The sequence below is a fragment of the Dendrobates tinctorius genome, unplaced genomic scaffold, assembly GCF_039654945.1.
Source record: "Dendrobates tinctorius isolate UK_male_01 unplaced genomic scaffold, ASM3965494v1 ptg000243l, whole genome shotgun sequence".
NCBI lineage: Eukaryota > Metazoa > Chordata > Amphibia > Anura > Dendrobatidae > Dendrobates > Dendrobates tinctorius.
The window spans coordinates 16828975-16847494 of record NW_027361910.1 but is presented as its reverse complement, the minus strand read 5'-3'; the positions used below and the strand labels follow the sequence as shown (position 1 = coordinate 16847494).

The 18520-nt window shown below is 42.7% G+C and overlaps 1 protein-coding gene across 1 annotated transcript in view; it reads left to right on the top strand.

Annotated features, from left to right (window-relative positions):
• The window catches only part of TMEM132B (transmembrane protein 132B), a 1036733-nt gene that overhangs the window by 976860 nt on the left and 41353 nt on the right, over positions 1-18520 (top strand). Inside the window, exon 7 of the mRNA XM_073557086.1 lies at positions 10257-10530. Within this exon, the coding sequence (XP_073413187.1) occupies positions 10257-10530 (274 nt within the window). The remainder of the gene's footprint in view (positions 1-10256; positions 10531-18520) is intronic.

The following is an 18520-nucleotide window of genomic DNA, read 5'->3' as shown; positions in this document are numbered from 1 at the left end:
GAAAACCAGAGAGGTTGGTAGCTATGCAGATTGCAGATCCCTGATCCTAACCACAACAACTAACAGCAGCCATGGAGCGTACCTATGATGGTCCTAGACGCTTCGTCAAAGCTGGAGGACTAAATAAGCCTAAAGCAAAAAAGGGGAAAACTAACTGCCCCAGAGCAGACCCCAAAGGAAAGACAGCCCCCACACATGTATTGACGGTGAAACAAGATGAAAGCACAAACACAGGCAGGAAAATAGGCTGAGCAAATGATGGGGCCCAAACTAACTAGAAAGGATAGGAAAGGAAAGACACTGTCTGCAATCTGCCAAAAACCCTACAAAAATAATGTCCAACACTTCTGATAGTAAAATTAACCCTGAAGTCACTAGACTTCTCCCACTATATCAGCACTCTGAAATATTCTGAGACAGAGCAAAAAGAGGCCAATCTAATAAGGGACAAAAAAGCAAATTGGCAAATACAGATAAATAAGAGTGGAAATTCAGCACAGCCCCAGCCGGGGCTGGCTGACCACCTAAAAAACTGAATAGACCAACAAAATCAAGTGTGAACATTAGCAGATAAACTTAGCTTGAAATGACTGGAGCAGAGCTGAACACCAGGACCTGAAAAGCCAGGAGGAATCACCAGCACCAGACTAGGGCGTCGGCTGTCTTAAATCCAGTCTGAGATTCCTGAGGTCCTATCCTCATCCTTATTATCAGGTGGCAGATCTCTACTGATTAAATCAGCCTCGCTACCTCCAGTTACCACCAGAGGGAGCCTGGAAAGAGAACTCACAACTGGTGGACCGGAAAATGAACTCACAACACTCTGCCTTGCTTCTCCCTCGGCTCCTGTGCAGGCACACTTTCTCTGCCCTATTGAGGGCAGGGCAGAGTACTGCAGTGCACAGGCGCCGGGAAAGGTCAGAGAGGTCCCGCTCCTGCGCACTGCAGTACTCTGGTTTGCCCTCAACAGGGCAGATAAAGTATGCATGCACAGGAGCTGAGGGAGAAGCAAGGAGGAGGACATCATCATATGAAGATGGGAGGCGCCGGACGGGATGGCGACACCCAACGGACCGGACCGAACGCCGGGGTAAGTATAATCTAACTCTTTTTTCTTATCTTTCAGGTTACATCGGTGGCTTATCTACAGCATTACAGAATGCTGTAGAAAAGTCCCTGATGGCGGTGGCCACAGCTGATACTCGATAAATGGGGTGACAGATCCCCTTTAAATTACAACTAAAATAATACAGCAGCACTCTGTAAGTGCTAAGTTGTATTTAAACATTGAATACTGTATATGAAATTTGGAGTGCATTACTGCTATATGGAAAAAAATGAATGTACACAGCGCATAAATTGGACAATTCATGTGTGGCCATCAGCCATGAGAAGGAGCACATTTATTTGACTGAATTTTTATCAAACATGTCTCTCCCAGTCTACAAATTAAAAGGGCAGCTAAGATCCAGCATTAACTAACCCATTCACCCCAAAGCCTGTTTACACCTTCCTGACCAGGCCAATTTTTTCAATTCTGACCAGTGTCACTTTATGAGGTAATAACTCAGAAACGTTTTAACAAGTCCCAGTGATTCTGAAATTGTTTTCCCGTGATATGTTGCACTTTCTACTAGTGGTAAATTGATGTCGATATGATTTGTATTTATTTATGAAAATTTTTAATTTTCAAACTTTTAAATTTTATGCCCTTAAACCATAGAGTTATACCACACAGCTTAGTTATTAAATAACATTTGCCACTCGTCTACTTTACATCAGCATATTTTTTGGAATATAGTTATTTTTTGTTGTGAAGATACAAGCGATCAGCAATTTCTCATTTTTCCAACAAAAATTTACAAAAGCATTTTTTTTAGAAACCACTTCACATATGAAGAGACTATGTGACAGAAAATGTCCAAAATTTACACCAATTTAAAAACTGCACCCCTCAAAGTGCTCAAAGCCACATTCAAGAACTTTATTAACCCTTTATGTGCTTCACAGGAATTAAAGCAATGTGGAAGAAAAAAGGAAAATTAAGATTTTTTTCCCGCAAAAATGTTGCTTTAGCCACAAACTTTTTATTTTTGCAAGGGTAAGAGATGAAAATGGACCCACAGTGTGTTGAGACATTCTTTCTGAGTATGTCGATACCCCATTTGTGTAGGAAAACAACTATTTGAGTGCACGGCAGGGATTGGAAGCAAAGGAGCTCCATTAGACTTTTGGAGCACAAAATTGGCTGAAATAGAAATGGGATGCCATGTTGTGATTGCTGAGCCCCTGATATATGTAAAAAGTGGAAACCCCCACAAGTGACCCCATTTCTTAAACTACACCCCTCAAGGAATTTATCTAGACATGTGGGAAGCACCTTGCACCACAGGTGCTTCACAGAATTTGATAACACTGAGCTGTGAAAATGAAAGTTAAGATTTTGCCCCCAAATTTTTCATTGTCATACGAGTAACAGGAGAAAATACACTTCCCAATTTGTTGTTGAATTGCTCCTGAGTACGCCAATAGCCCATATGTGTTGTAAAACTATTGTTTGTGCCTAAACAGTTGAATCCCCGCACAAGTGACCCCAGTTTGGAAACTACACACTGCAAGACTTTATCCAGGGGTGTGGTGAGCACCTCAAACCTGCAGGTGCTTCACAGAATTTTATAAAGTTATGCTGTGAAAATAAAAAATCACGAAGAATGGATGCAGTAGTCAAAGACGCTTAAATCACTAAAGGCATTGTCCTATAAAGAAAGTAAATTTTAATAAATAAATCTTGGAATAATAACAGTAAAGCTCGACTCACATTTATCCTGTGCTCTGTGCTGTTGGAAACATTACATTGTTTGCTGTAAATGAATAGGAACTTTCTTGGTGTTTATTCAGAGGCTAAAAATGTGACTTGATAATGGGATGTTCACACTTGTGCATGGCTTGTTCCTCTATCTCTGATGAGCAGTGCATTTGTGTTGCTTGCATCATCTAGCACCTCTGTCAGCTATGCAAAAGAGGCACTTAAATACCCTTAAAGCAAACTTGTCATGTTAAAGATGGTATCTGTTCTGCAGTCAATATGTTATAGAGCAGGAGGAGCTGATCAGATTGATATACATTTTTTGCAGGAAAAGATTCAGCACAATGTGTACAATATGACACGTTCCCTTTAAAACTAAAATAATGTTTCCATTCACTGAGAATTTGAAACTGCCATGAACTGACATACCAGAGAAGTCAAATAAGTGAGAGTATCACATAAATTGAAAAGAAAAAAATCTGTATTATTGAACATCATTACTTTTACCCTATCCATACAAAAATGTTGATCTTCAATGTTAGTTTCTCCCCTTATAGTGTTTTTACTTACGCTTTTGCAACTTTTGCCCGGTGTTGCCAACCGTACAGAAATTCCAGGACAGTCTTTAAAAATAGGGCACTTTTTTACACTGTTCAAAAAAAATGAAGGTGTGCATGATTTTTTGGAAGCTGAAAAAAAGTATACAGATTATTTTGACTGTAATTATCATCATTTTACACATTACAGTAGATGCAACTGATTTCTTCATATCAAAATTATCAGCTGTAGACACGGGTCCTTTTAATCAAATGTCATAGATGTAATGGTAAAATGGTACCAAAAGTGGGGACATGACACCACCATATTTCAGGTTGAAACATGTCTTTATTATAACCTGAAGATAAAGAGAGCTAACACTCTAAATACTCCACATGACCCCTGTTCAGTTATGACCTCCTTCTTTGAACAGGCAATTAAAGTAGGTCATCTGCTGGAGAACAGACACAATGTCTGAACCCAGTGAATACCAGGACCTGGGAGACAACAAATTTAACACCACTGGGGAAAACTCGACTGGTCTTCAAAGGAAATCAAACGCTGACACCAAAGTCCAGTTATGAATATTGAGATTTTTGTGACAGACATAGGTCCTATAGTTATGGGAGACATTTTTGGCAATGTGAGCCTGGGACAATTACAATTCATATAACTGCATTGCATTGAGGTCTGCATGCAATTTTATATATTTAATTGTTTTGTCCCCTTTTGTAACATATTTTGTATATTTTTTTCCAAAACTGGCTACTTTTCAGGTAAAATGCATAAAATGCAATAACTTTGTTCCTCTTGCTCTATATATCTCATCCCTGAAGCCACACACCACCTGTAACATGTGTCCAATCGGCCTGTATAAATTATTGGTGGTGGCAACAAGTTTTCTTGAGTTATTGCATAGCTTGTCAGTGATCGTACAGAGTATGTATACACACCAGCAAGTTCACCTCTGAATGGCTTAAGAAAAACAAAATTAAGACTTTGGAGTGGTCTAGTCCTAGTCCTGACCTTAATCTGATTGAGATGCTCTGGCACGACCTTAAAAAGGCGGTTCATGCTTGGAAACCTGTTGTGAATTCGCTTTCTGGCCTCTCTCTGGTTATTACTGAAGGTAGTGGAGCTGGTCAGATCGACAGATGGGTTGCGAATTCTCTTTCTATCTCTTCTTGGTGCGGATCAGCCAGCTCCGGCTGGGGCTGTGCTGAATCACCGCCTATATGTTACTGCTTATGCCAGTTTGTTTTATCCCCTGTTAGATTGGTCTCTTTTTTCTCTGCTTTCAGAATATACCAGAGTGCTGATATAGTGGGGGGGGGAGTCGTGTGACTTCGGTGTTTTTTGCATCAGACGTGTTGGACTTTTTGCAGGGTTTTTTGCGTGATTGCAGACAGTGTCTTTCTTTTCCTGTCCTGTCTAGTCAGTGTGGGCCTCATCATTTGCTCAGTCTATTTTCCTGCCTGTGTTTGTCTTTTCATCTTGTCTCACCGACAATATATGTTTGGAGGCTATCTATTCCTTTGTGGTCTGCTCTGGGGCAGTTTAGATTTCCTCTTTCTTGCTTTAGGCTTAGTTAGCTCTCCAGCTGTGCCGAGGCGTCTAGGATCATCGTAGGTACGCTCCACGGCTACTGCTAGTTGTGTGGATAGGATCAGGGGTCTGCAATCCGCTTAGGTACCAACCTCTCTGGTTTTCTGTGGCTTGCCTGGACCTGCTCTCCTCCTCGGTGACCCATTCATAACAGAAACCCACCAATGTGGTTGAATTACAACAATTCTGCAATTATAAGTGGGCAAAAACTCCTTCAGAGCGTTGTAAAAGTCTCATTGCCATTGATTGCAAATTCTTGATTGCAGTTGTTACTGCTAAGGGTGGCCCAGTCAGTTATTAGGGTTAGGGGACAATCACTTTTTCCACACAGGACCCTGTAGGTTTGGATTTTTCTTTTCCTTAATATTTAGAAACTGCATGTTGTGTTTACTTGTGTTATATTTGTCTAATATTTAAATTTGCTTGGTGATCTGAAACATTTAAGTGTGACAAACATGCAAAAGAATAGGAAATCACGAAGGGGCAAACACTTTTTCACACAACTTAGTGTGTGTATATGTGTATATACAGTGGGGCAAAAAAGTATTTAGTCAGTCAGCAATAGTGCAAGTTCCACCACTTAAAAAGATGAGAGGCGTCTGTAATTTACATCATAGGTAGACCTCAACTATGGGAGACAAACTGAGAAAAAAAAATCCAGAAAATCACATTGTCTGTTTTTTTTTCATTTTATTTGCATATTATGGTGGAAAATAAGTATTTGGTCAGAAACAAAATTTCATCTCAATACTTTGTGATGTATCCTTTGTTGGCAATGACAGAGGTCAAACGTTTTCTGTAAGTCTTCACAAGGTTGCCACACACTGTTGTTGGTATGTTGGCCCATTCCTCCATGCAGATCTCCTCTAGAGCAGTGATGTTTTTGGCTTTTCACTTGGCAACACGGACTTTCAACTCCCTCCAAAGGTTTTCTATAGGGTTGAGATCTGGAGACTGGCTAGGCCACTCCAGGACCTTGAAATGCTTCTTACGAAGCCACTCCTTCGTTGCCCTGGCGGTGTGCTTTGGATCATTGTCATGTTGAAAGACCCAGCCACGTTTCATCTTCAATGCCCTTGCTGATGGAAGGAGGTTTGCACTCAAAATCTCACGATACATGGCCCCATTCATTCTTTCATGTACCCGGATCAGTCATCCTGGCCCCTTTGCAGAGAAACAGCCCCAAAGCATGATGTTTCCACCACCATGCTTTACAGTAGGTATGGTGCTTGATGGATGCAACTCAGTATTCTTTTTCCTCCAAATACGACAAGTTGTGTTTCTACCAAACAGTTCCAGTTTGGTTTCATCAGACCATAGGACATTCTCCCAAAACTCCTCTGGATCATCCAAATGCTCTCTAGCAAACTTCAGACGGGCCCGGACATGTACAGGCTTAAGCAGTGGGACATGTCTGGCACTGCAGGATCTGAGTCCATGGTGGCGTAGTGTGTTACTTATGGTTGGCCTTGTTACATTGGTCCCAGCTCTCTGCAGTTCATTCACTAGATCCCCCCGCGTGGTTCTGGGATTTTTGCTCACCGTTCTTGTGATCATTCTGACCCCACGGGGTGGGATTTTGCGTGGAGCACCAGATCGAGGGAGATTATCAGTGGTCTTGTATGTCTTCCATTTTCTAATTATTGCTCCCACAGTTGATTTCTTCACTCCAAGCTGGTTGGCTATTGCAGATTCAGTCTTCCCAGCCTGGTGCAGGGCTACAATTTTGTTTCTGGTGTCCTTTGACAGCTCTTTGGTCTTCACCATAGTGGAGTTTGGAGTCAGACTGTTTGAGGGTGTGCACAGGTGTCTTTTTATACTGATAACAAGTTTAAACAGGTGCCATTACTACAGGTAATGAGTGGAGGAAAGAGGAGACTCTTAAAGAAGAAGTTACAGGTCTGTGAGAGCCAGAAATCTTGATTGCTTGTTTCTGACCAAATACTTATTTTCCACCATAATATGCAAATAAAATGAAAAAAAAACAGACAATGTGATTTTCTGGATTTTTTTTTCTCAGTTTGTCTCCCATAGTTGAGGTCTACCTATGATGTAAATTACAGACGCCTCTCATCTTTTTAAGTGGTGGAACTTGCACTATTGCTGACTGACTAAATACTCTTTTGCCCCACTGTATATATATATATACAGTTCTGGCAAAAATTAAGAGACCACTGCAAAATTTTCAGCTTGTTTGATTTTTCTCTTTATAGGTATATTTTTGAGTAAAATGTAAATTGCTCTTTGATTCTATAGACTGCTGACAACATGTCTTCTAAATTTTGTATTTATTTTCAGAAAATGAGAAATAGTCAAAATAATAAAAAATGCAGTGCTTCCAGACCTCAAATAATGCTAAGAAAACAAGTTCATAATCATTTAGAAACAATAATACTAATGTTTTAACTCAGGAAGAGTTCAGAAATCAATATTTTGTGTAAATTACCACTATTTTTAATCACCGCTTTCATGCGTCTAGGCATGCATTCCACCAGTTTTTCACACTGATTTTGGGTGACCTTATGCCACTCCTGGTACAAATATTTAAGCAGTTCTTCTTTGTCTGATGGCTTCTGACTATCCATCTTCCTCTTGATTACATTCCAGAGGTTTTCAATAGGGTTCAGGTCTGGAGATTGGGCTGACCATGACAGGGATTTGATGTGGTGGTCCTTCATCCATACATTGATTGACCTAGCTGTGTGGCATGGCACATTGTCCTGCTGGAAAAAACAGTCCTCAGAGATGGGGAACATTGCCTGAGCAGAAGGAATCAACTGTTTTTCCAGTATAACCTTGTATGTCGCTTGAATCATAGGTCCTTTGCAAAGATTAACCTGCCCAATTCCAGCCTTGCTGAAGCATCTCCAGATCATTACCGATCCTCCACCAAATTTCACAGTGGGTGCAAGACACTGTGGCTTGTACGCCTCTCCAGGTCTCCATTTAACCATTAGACGACCTGTTGAGCAAAGTTGAAAATTAGACTCATCAGAGAAGATTACCTTACTCCAGTCCTCTATGGTTCAATCCTTATGGTCATTGGCAAACTTGAGCCTGGCCCTCCTTTGCTTCTTATTGATGAAAGGCTATTTTCTACCTTTACATGACTTGAGCCCTGCCTCTAAGAGCCTGTTACGAACTCTTCTTGCCGTGCACTTCACCCCAGCTGCCATTTGCCATTCCTTTTGTAGGTCACTTGATGTCATCCTGCTGTTGCTGAGTGACATTCAAATAAGATGACAGTCATCCCGGTCAGTGGAGAGTCGTTTTCACCCTCTGCCAGCCTGTAGCTTTGTTGTCCCCAGTGTCTGCTGCTTGACCTTGTTGTAATGGACCACTGCCTTAGAAATTTTAAGGATGGAGGCAACATGACGCTCACTGTATCCGTCTGTTAGTAAAGCCAGAATTGAGCCCTTCTTTTCCTCACTCAAGACGTTTCTTTTCAACTCCTTTCGCATTGTTAAAAGTTATTTTTTCATTCCTATTACTTTTGGGATATTACTAGCACTTGTGTTGCCATCCAACTTCTTCTATTGCAAGAGGATTGTGAACACCACAGCAGGGTTTTTTATACTTTTCTTCGTTAAATAAGATTTGGTTAAGGTGATCACCTAATCAGAAGCACATTAAGTAGAATGAGGTGTACTCTGGTTGAAATTCAACTGACACTGGAATGGAATGGCTGTCAGACATGTAGAGAAGCTGATTTTTATAAGCAGTGGTCTCTTAATTTTTGCCAGAGCTGTATATATGAGGAAGGCACATAGTGCTGAAACATGTAGTCCCTTGCTGGAATGCTACTAATTGATTGGAGTTCCTCATACTTTTTATGACATAATGGATTAATAAAGAAGAAGTTTTTACGAATCTGGTGAACTTTCATCCTTTTGCTGGATCCCAATTTCCTCATATTTCTATATATATATATATATATATATATATGTTCCATTTCTTAGAATCGGATGTGTATATTCTATATGTTCACTGTGAGTTCACTTCCCCAATAACTAGGCTAGCAGCAAAAGCAGCCGTGGCCTTGTCCATCAATCGTCAGTCAATTGCGTAATTGGCCTGATGACTGTAGGCAGCAGAGTGCTGATTCGTGACAACTTGATAACAGTGGGGAGGATATCTGCGTGATCCCCTGGCAGATTTATTATGGTTTTACAATGTGTCTATAAAAAACATCGTCTGCCCTTGATTTTTTGATAACCTGTCCAGAAAAAATAAAAAGTCAAAGTTTTGTCTCTTCTCTTGTGGTTTTTTGGAACTAACTTGTCCTGCATGATCAGAAAGCAACAGTATTTCCCAGGAGTGCATTAACTTCTACTAGTTCCTCTGCTATCTCAACTCTTCCTCCAAAGACACAGCTTCAGCTACCCTATTTTAAAACTAATGAAACCTTTTCAATCTATCTATCTATCAGTCTATCTATCTATCTATCTATCAGTCTATCTATCTATCTATCTATCTATCTATCTATCTATCTAAAGCAAGATAGAAAAAACTAGAGGCAGCAAACCAAAAGAGTATACAAGAGTTGATTTTTTTTTTATAAGCCCATTATGGTGACGTTTTGGTTCTAACCTTTTTCACATATTGGAACCCAAACATCACCAATATGGACTAAAAATAGACAATGAACTCTTGTATACTCTTCTGGTGTGCTGCCTTCAGTTTTACTTTTTATTTGGATGGTTTGGTATGTACCAAGGAGGTTTTGCACCCTCATTGCTCTATTTTTTAAATCTATCTATCTATCTATCTATCTATCTATCTATCTATCTATCTATCTATCATCTCTGCTTGTTACATATACTTTACATGCGGGGGATCTCTTTTTACAATGTCTCTTAATTGTCAGATCACAATGCAGCATAAAAAGGAAGAACAGAGCAGTGTCCACGACTGAATGAGAAGGACAGATTAGTCTCTTCACCACTCAAGAAAGGACAAAGCAGAGCAACTATTGAGCTTGTGTGTCCACCACTGCAAGAAAGGACAGAGTAAAGAAACTACTGAGCATGTGTGGCTAACTGAAGGTGGCCCTAAACTGCTGCCACAAAAGAAACGGCATAAGTCTCTATTACAGACAAAAATGTAATGTAATGTTGTATTCACAGAAGTGCACAACTAATTTTAATTGACGTACCGTAGATTATGAATACACTTTTTTTCTACAAATTCTTATTAAGTTTTGAACAATACTTTTCATAAAACAACTCTTGTAATGCTAATTCCTTGAAAATGTACAGTATAATTTAATTTTATTTAGTATTTTTGTCCCAACTTAATTTCTCTTTAGACCAACAAGAGATAGTGAAGATGAGGAGGATGATGAGAAGAAAGGACGTGGTTGTTCCCTCCAGTACCAGCATGCCATGGTTCGTGTCTTCACGCAGTTTGTTGCAGAGTCTTCAGATATTGGTGGACAGCTCACATATATGCTTGGATCAGATTGGCAGTTTGATATCACTGACCTTGTGAGCGACTTCATGAAAGTGGAGGAATCGAAAATAGCAACACTGGAAGCAGGGAAAGTTCTTGTTGGACGGGAGCCAGGGATAACCACTGTGCAGGTAAAGAACTTGCATGAAACGTGGCATCCTCAGTAGTTCTTTTTAAATATATAGACATTATAAAAAGTGAAAATCTTTGATATGTTAAACTGTTAAATTCTTTACTTTTTTTCTATTATTTTTCTTTTTGTGAAGTAATAATCAACATTTCTGTCTTAACAATTCTCATTGGGAGTTTTTACCCCATTCAACTTCCAAGAAATTGTGTAATAGGTGACCTTAAAGCAATACCTGTCAGAAGCTAGGCCCTCATCCAAAAAGCACCATTACTACCTGATAATTCTTTTCTTGTGGTCTCCAAATTTCTCCTCAGCTTCCCTAGTCAGTGTCTCATTTTTCTAAAAAATGATACTCAATGCCAGGTAGTGCAGTATGGTAATTAGGCCATTTCAGCCAGGAAGGTGAAAACAATGGAGAGTCAAGCCAAGCTGTATACTTCTTATTCCTGCACTATATGGCTTGATTGACACCCTGAAGGGAAGGGCATATGATGGTAATTACTGTGTGGAAGAATATCAAATCTTGTAGGGCACAGTAACTTGTGTGGAGATTGATTTGAGTCTGAAATGTCTCCAGATAGAAACTATCCAAGCCTCTATAATAAAGAATATATGCACAGAAAACCCCATTTAGCTTTAATTTTAGAAATATGACTTGTACACTTTTTCTACTAAGGACATATTTGGGAATGGAAGAAAAGAACTATAAGGTAATGATGGCACTTTTCAGGTTCAAAAACTTTCAGAATTGATTACATTAAATGTTTGCAATGACTAGAGTATAAGTGGGTCGCCCTCGCACACCCAGGGCAGCGGGGTACTCCTTACCGGGCCGGTGTCAAGGCGGGAATATGTCACAGCAGCGGTGACCCGGTCCGTGGCCCTGGGCGCCCAATATCAATGGCGGTGATGTTAATGGTGTTGAAGTTTATATGAATAGTTTGTGACGCCACCCGTGGTGTTTGGCAAGTAAGATGTTGAGGCAACGCTGCATGCAGATCCGCTGGGACTGATGGTGTGGTGCAGCAAAGATGGCATAGCTCCCCACAGGTGGAGCTGTAGTCCCAGGGCAGTGTAGATGCAATGGATGAGGAGAGGGGCAGAATGGTATGGATGTTGTTACCCAGATGTAGTGGTGCTGGAATAACTGGAGGACACCAGAGTATGCGGTTCCAAAGCTTTACTCACTGTTTGCAGTTCACACCACTGCCTGCCTCCGTACTGTGTTCTCCAGGTCAGGGCTCCAGCCAACTTCCAGGCAGGATACGATTCTCCCTTCCACACTCTGCCAACATGTACCTTACTGAACGACTTCTCCAATGCGCCTTTAGGTGCGACGCACTCCAGTACTTAGTTACCCTGGAATGCCTCTCTCTAGGTGTTCCTAGTCTTTACTTGTATGACAGACAGCTGTAGCCTGCTTTGGGGACTCCTCACTGTGTCCCGGCTCTCTATTCAGTTGCTGTTGTGTCCCAAGTCTATGATGGGAGCAAGGCGTTAGCGGCTCATTACTCCTCCGGTGTCTGTTGCCGGACATAAAGATCCCATCAACCTCAGGAATCGGGCCCCGGCCTTTGCACTCTCTGGACTGGAAGGGTTCTCTCTCTTTCTCAACCTGCTTCCCACCGTCCTTCTATTCTCCTTCGTTCTGATCTGTTCTATCTCTTTCTTATGGAATCTGTAGTCTTCAATCTACATCTCTTTCTCCTTCTCTTCCTTCCCTGAGGAGCTCGTTCCACTAAGACCAGTCCTCAGCCTCTCCTGACTGACTGCCTTCCTCCGCCTTGAGCTCCTCTCAGGCTGACCTGCTGTCAGCTTGCTCTCTCTCTGGGACTCACCCCAGACTGACCTTCTGTCAGACTGACTTGAAATCCTACACCTTCCCTCTCTTTTATATCTAACTCCACACGCCTCCACAGCACCTCTCGTGTTACGAAGCCAGGGACCACAAAAGGCACCCTATGACCTTTCCAGCATAAAGCATGGATGGGTCCCTGCTGAACTATCCTGTGTGTGGGGTGCAGGTGTTGGAATGCGGAAAGGAGTTCTCAGCCTACCTGGATGGTGGGGCACTACACCTTAGGAGAAGGTGCTGTACCTCTGTGGCGACTGAAGCCTCAGGGGCGCCACATAAGGACTACAAATGTTTCTGTCGTATTAATGTCCATATTCATTGTGCAACACTTAAAACATGGAGCGATATGAAAAGCTGTTCTTTGTGTATGCGTGTAAAGCTGTATGTGACAGAAGCAAGGAGGAGCATAAAAATCATATGGTGATACAGATACTTTTCTGTATGTTGTTATTCCTCAGAGAAGATACAGTCATGGCCAAAAGTATTGACACTCCTGCCATTCTGTCAGATAATACTCAGTTTCTTCCTGAAAATGATTGCAAACACAAATTCTTTGTTATTATTATCTTCATTTAATTTGTCTTAAATGAAAAAACACAAAAAGAATTGTCCTAAAGCCAAATTGGATATAATTCCACACCAAACATAAAAAAGAGGGTGGACAAAAGTATTTGCACTGTTCGAAAAATCATGTGATGCTTCTCTAATTTGTGTAATTAACAGCACCTGTAACTTACCTGTGGCACCTAACAGGTGTTGGCAATAACTAAATCACACTTGCAGCCAGTTGACATGGATTAAAGTTGACTCAACCTCTGTCCTGTGTCCTTGTGTGTACCACATTGAGCATGGAGATAAGATAGAAGACCAAAGAACTGTCTGAGGACTTGAGAAACCAAATTGTGAGGAAGCATGTGCAATCTCCAGGCTACAAGTCCATCTCCAAAGACCAGAATGTTCCTGTGTCTACCGTGTGCAGTGTCATCAAGAATTTAAAGCCCATGGCACTGTGGCTAACCTCCCTAGATGTGGACGGAAAAGAAAAATTGACAAGAGATTTCAACTCAAGATTGTGCGGATGTTGGATAAAGAACCTCGACTAACATCCGAACAAGTTCAAGCTGCCCTGCAGTCCGAGGGTACAACAGTGTCAACCCGTACTATCCGTCGGTGTCTGAATGAAAAGGGACTGTATGGTAGGAGACCCAGGAAGATCCCACTTCTTACCCCGAGACATAAAAAAGCCAGGCTGGAGTTTGCCAAAACTTACCTGAAAAAGCCTAAAACATTTTGGAAGAATGTTCTCTGGTCAGATGAGACAAAAGTAGAGCTTTTTGGGCAAAGGCATCAACATAGAGTTTACAGGAGAAAAAAAGAGGCATTCAAAGAAAAGAACACGGTCCCTAAAGTCAAACATGGCGGAGGTTCCCTGATGTTTTGGGGTTGCTTTGCTGCCTCTGACACTGGACTGCTTGACCGTGTGCATGGCATAATGAAGTCTGAAGACTACCAACAAATTTTGCAGCTTAATGTAGGGCCCACTGTGAGAAAGCTGGGTATCCCTCAGAGGTCATGGGTCTTCCAGCAGGACAATGATCCAAAATACACTTCAAAAAGCACTAGAAAATGGTTTGAGAGAAAGCACTGGAGACTTCTAAGGTGGCCAGCAATGAGTCCAGACCTGAATCCCATAGAACACCTGTGGAGAGATCTAAAAATTGCAGTTTGGAGAAGGCACCCTTCAAATATCAGGGACCTGGAGCAGTTTGCCAAAGAAGAATGGTCTAAAATTCCAGCAGATCATTGTAAGAAACTCATTGATGGTTACCGGAAGCGGTTGGTCGCAGTTATTTTGGCTAAAGGTTGTGCAACCAAGTATTAGACTGAGGGTGCCAATACTTTTGTCTGACCCATTTTGGGAGTTTTGTGTGAAATGATCAATGTTTTGCTTTTTGCTTCATTCTCTTTTGTGTTTTTTCATTTAAGACAAATTAAATGAAGATAATAATACCAAAGAATTTGTGTTTGCAATCATTTTCAGGAAGAAACTGAGTATTATCTGACAGAATTGCAGGGGTGTCAATACTTTTGGCCATGACTGTACCTGAACCAAAGAGATTTTTGGGCTCTACAGTTTGAAAGACTTTATGCTCTGTGCATGTAAATATAGGCATATTTGATCTCTGCACGTCTTGATCTTTTAGGCCGCGTGCCCACGATCCGGAACTTGTAGCGCTTTGGACACAGCACATGTTCGCTGCGTCAAAAACACTTCCGTCTATTGAACGCATGTCAATCCGCATGTATTCACTGAACTATGTGGATTCAACGCGTTCAATACATTCTATTGGTGAAATTTCTCTTGCAGAGACTAATGTCTCCGTAAGAGAAATTGATGTGCTGCTGTCTGGAACAACGCATCACATGTCAGTGTCCGTGGGTAATCCACAAGCATCTGTGGACGCATAGTGGACATGGCATTTTGTAACGAATGGAAACGGAGGTACAGATGGTGAAGTGCACATTAATTTATTGAAATTTTTGTGCAACCATAGGACCACTGCCCGGGGGGCTTCGAAAGGGGCATGACTAAGCGAGTCCCAGACTTCTGTAGTAAGACCCCTCACACAGGGCCAGAATGGAAAGTGCAGGAGATGCAAGGTGCTACCTCCAGTTAGACTTTGGGGACGTGGAAGCTGGCTTGACCGGACTGGTAGGCAGGCATGTACTGCAGGTACCAGAAAACCAGATAGGAGATGAGCAGCAGAAGTGGGTAGCAGACAGCTGCTGGAACGAAGAGATGCAGGAGGTACTGGTGTAATTCCGGAAGGTGTGGGAAGACACATAGGACACACTGAGGAGACAAACCAGTATTAGCAAGATGCAGCAGAGCATTAACACACAGTTACAGGGACCTGAGAACTAGCAACAGGAAACACTTGTTGCTCAGGCACCTCCCTAAGGGCTGAGGTGCCTTAAATAGTACGAGACAGTCAGCCAATGGCTGAGACCTATTTTTGAAAATGGCACGCTGTCTCTTTAAGAGACCTGCAGTGCGCTTGCGTGTGCCCTCAGTGGCATGCCAGGAGACCTGCAGGATGCATACAGTGTCCAGGAAGCAGTTGGAGCAGACACCACGGGACATGGGACGGGAGCCCTAGGAGACCGGTGACCCCGTTGGGCACCGCATTGAGGTGGCAACCACGAGGCAACAGGTGAGAGCTGGGGAGTGAACCAGGACCGGGACGGAGGTGCTACAGTACCCCCCCTTTATGCCCCCTCCTTTTCAAGCCTGCAACGAATCTCTCCAGTAGGAGGGACCCGGATATTTTCTTTGGGCTCCCACGTTCTCTCCTCAGGACCGAAGCCCTTCCAATCCATCAAGAAAAAGGTCTTTCCCCTTACCCTTTTCGTGGCCAAAATATTTTCTACCTCAAAGACATCCTCCTTGCTGACAGGATCAGGAGTGGTACCCGGGTCCATAAAGAAAGAGCTCAAGATTACTGGCTTGTGGAGGGAAATGTGAAAGGAATTAGGCACACATAAAGAGGTAGGTAATTTCAACTTGTAAAAAACTGGATTAATTCATTTTAAGACCTCGAAAGGACCAATGAAATGAGGTCCCAATTTATAAGATGGCATCTTCAAATGGAAGTACCTGGAGGAGAACCACACTTTGTCCCCAGGCTGAAAAGTCAGGCATCTCCTATCAGAAAATCTCTTCATACGCTGCGATGCCCTCTCTTGGGCGGTCTTGGTGTCACTCCACACTTTGGAGAAATCTTCAACAAGAGTGTTCACAGCTGGAATACCCCAAAGACCCAGAGACAGGAAGAGGGATTCTGAGTTGGAGTCCAAATACAATCTGGAAGGGATTATTGTAGGAGAATTCTGCCCACGGTAGCAACTTAACCCAGTCATTGTGATGCAAATTGATGAAGTGATGCAGGAACCCGGACACAATCTGATTGACACTCTCCACCTGACCGTTGGATTGAGGATGATACACTGAAGAAAAATTCATTAGTTTACAGATCGCCCTCCTAAACCTCGAAGTGAATTGGACACATCTGTCAGACACAATGTGAAGAGGAATCCCATGAAGATGGAAAATATACTGAATGAAGTAGTCGGCAAGTTCAGGAGCAGAAGGAAGAACAGGCAGAGGGATAAAGTGAGCCATCTTCGAAAAACGGTCCACCATGTCCCAGATAACGGAGTAGCCAGAAGAGATGGGGAGATCCATAATATAGTCCATAGCAATGTGCTACCAGAGGACTGAAGGAACGGGAAGTGGCCGGAGATGTCTGGATGGAAGATGCTTCGCAGTTTTATTTCAGGCGCAGGAGGGGCAAGCCGAGACGTACTCGAAGATGTCTTTACACATCGTAGGCCACCAATAATAATGGGAAATTAGTTGAATAGCCTTCTTCAGCCCAGCGTGACTGGACAACTCAGAAGAGTGGCCCTAGCGAAGAACTCACCTCCTGTCCAAAATACCTACCAATGTCTTACCGAAAGGAATCTGAGACAGATTGACAGAGGCCACTGTCACCATTCGGGAGGGCTCAATGATGTGTTGAGCTTCCTCTTCCAAGTCGGGAGCAGAAAGGACCTGGAGAGAGCATCGACCTTGATGTTCTTGCTGGCAGGGCGAAAATGAAGAGCCAAATTAAATCGAGCAAAGTACAGAGACCACCTGGCCTGGCATGGATTCAGCCGTTGTGCAGACTGGAGATAGGCGAGATTCTTATGGTCAGCGAAAATAATGACCTTTTGGACTGCTCCCTAGAGATGATGACACCACTCTTGCAGAGCAAGCTTGATGGCCAGTAACTCCCGATCTCCGATGGAATAATTTCTCTCAGAAGCAGAAAAAGCCTTTGATAAGAAGCCGCAAGAGACCATCTGCCCAGAGAAAGACTTCTGGGTAAGAACCACTCCTGTGCCTATGGAGGAGGCATCCACCTCGAGGAAGAACTGTTTATCTGCGATTGGCTGATGGAGCAGAGGCGTGGCAGAGAAGGCTTTCGTCAGAGAAGTAAATGCCTCCTCTGCCTCAGGAGACCAATCCTTGGAATTGGCGCCTTTTCGGGTCAGAGCAGAGATAGGTGCCACCCGAGATGAGAAATGTGGAATAAATTGATGATAATAGTTAGCGAACCCCAAGAACTGTTGAATCACTTTAAGCCCAGTCGGCCAAGGCCATTTGAGGATAGAGGATCCATCTTCAGACCACTGGATGAGACAAAGTAACCAAGGAAGGGCAGTGAAGGTTGCTCGAAGACTTACTTCTCAAACTTGGCGTACAGCCTGTTCTCCCAAAGTCTCTGTAGAACCTGGCGAACGTTCCTCAGATGTGTGGCCAGGTCTGGAGAGTAGATCAAGATGTCATCCAGGTAGACAACAACACAAGAATACAGAAGGTCTCTAAAAATGTCATTAAAAAACCCTTGGAAAACAGCAGGATCGTTGCTGAGCCTGAACGGCATAACCCGGTATTCATAGTGTCCATCTCGGTCGTCTTCCACTCGTCTCCCTGGCATAAGCGAATCAAGTTGTAGGCCCCTCTGAGATCCAATTTGGTGAAATTTTTGGCCCCTCTGAGATGGTCAAACAACTACGAAATGAGTGGTAATGGGTCTCTGTTCTTTAATGTGATCTGGTTTAAACCCCTGTTGTCAACACAGGGCCGTAGAGATCTGTCCTTTTCTTAACAAAAAAGAAACCCCAGCCCTCCGGGGAAGATGACTTCTGGATGAATCCTCTAGCCAAGTTGTCCTTGATGTACTCCAACATGGCTTGTGTCTCTGGCTGGGATAGATTCGACTCTGAGGAGGAGACGTCCCTGGGAGCAGATCAATGGGGCAATCATACGGCCTGTAGGGTGACAACGTCTCCATATCTTTAGCGAAGATGTCAGAAAACGACCAGTAGGAAGATGGTAAACCCCGCAGGGTGGATGGCGCCATAGGATGGCGAACTGGATGGAGGGAAGCGAGACATCTGTTAAAACAGGAGTCTCCCCAGCTCAGAATCTCACCGGTCCTCCAATTAAACACAGGCTCAAGTGCTTGAAGCCAGGGAAAACCTAGGAGCAAGAGGTCAGACAAACCAGGCAACACATGAAAACAGA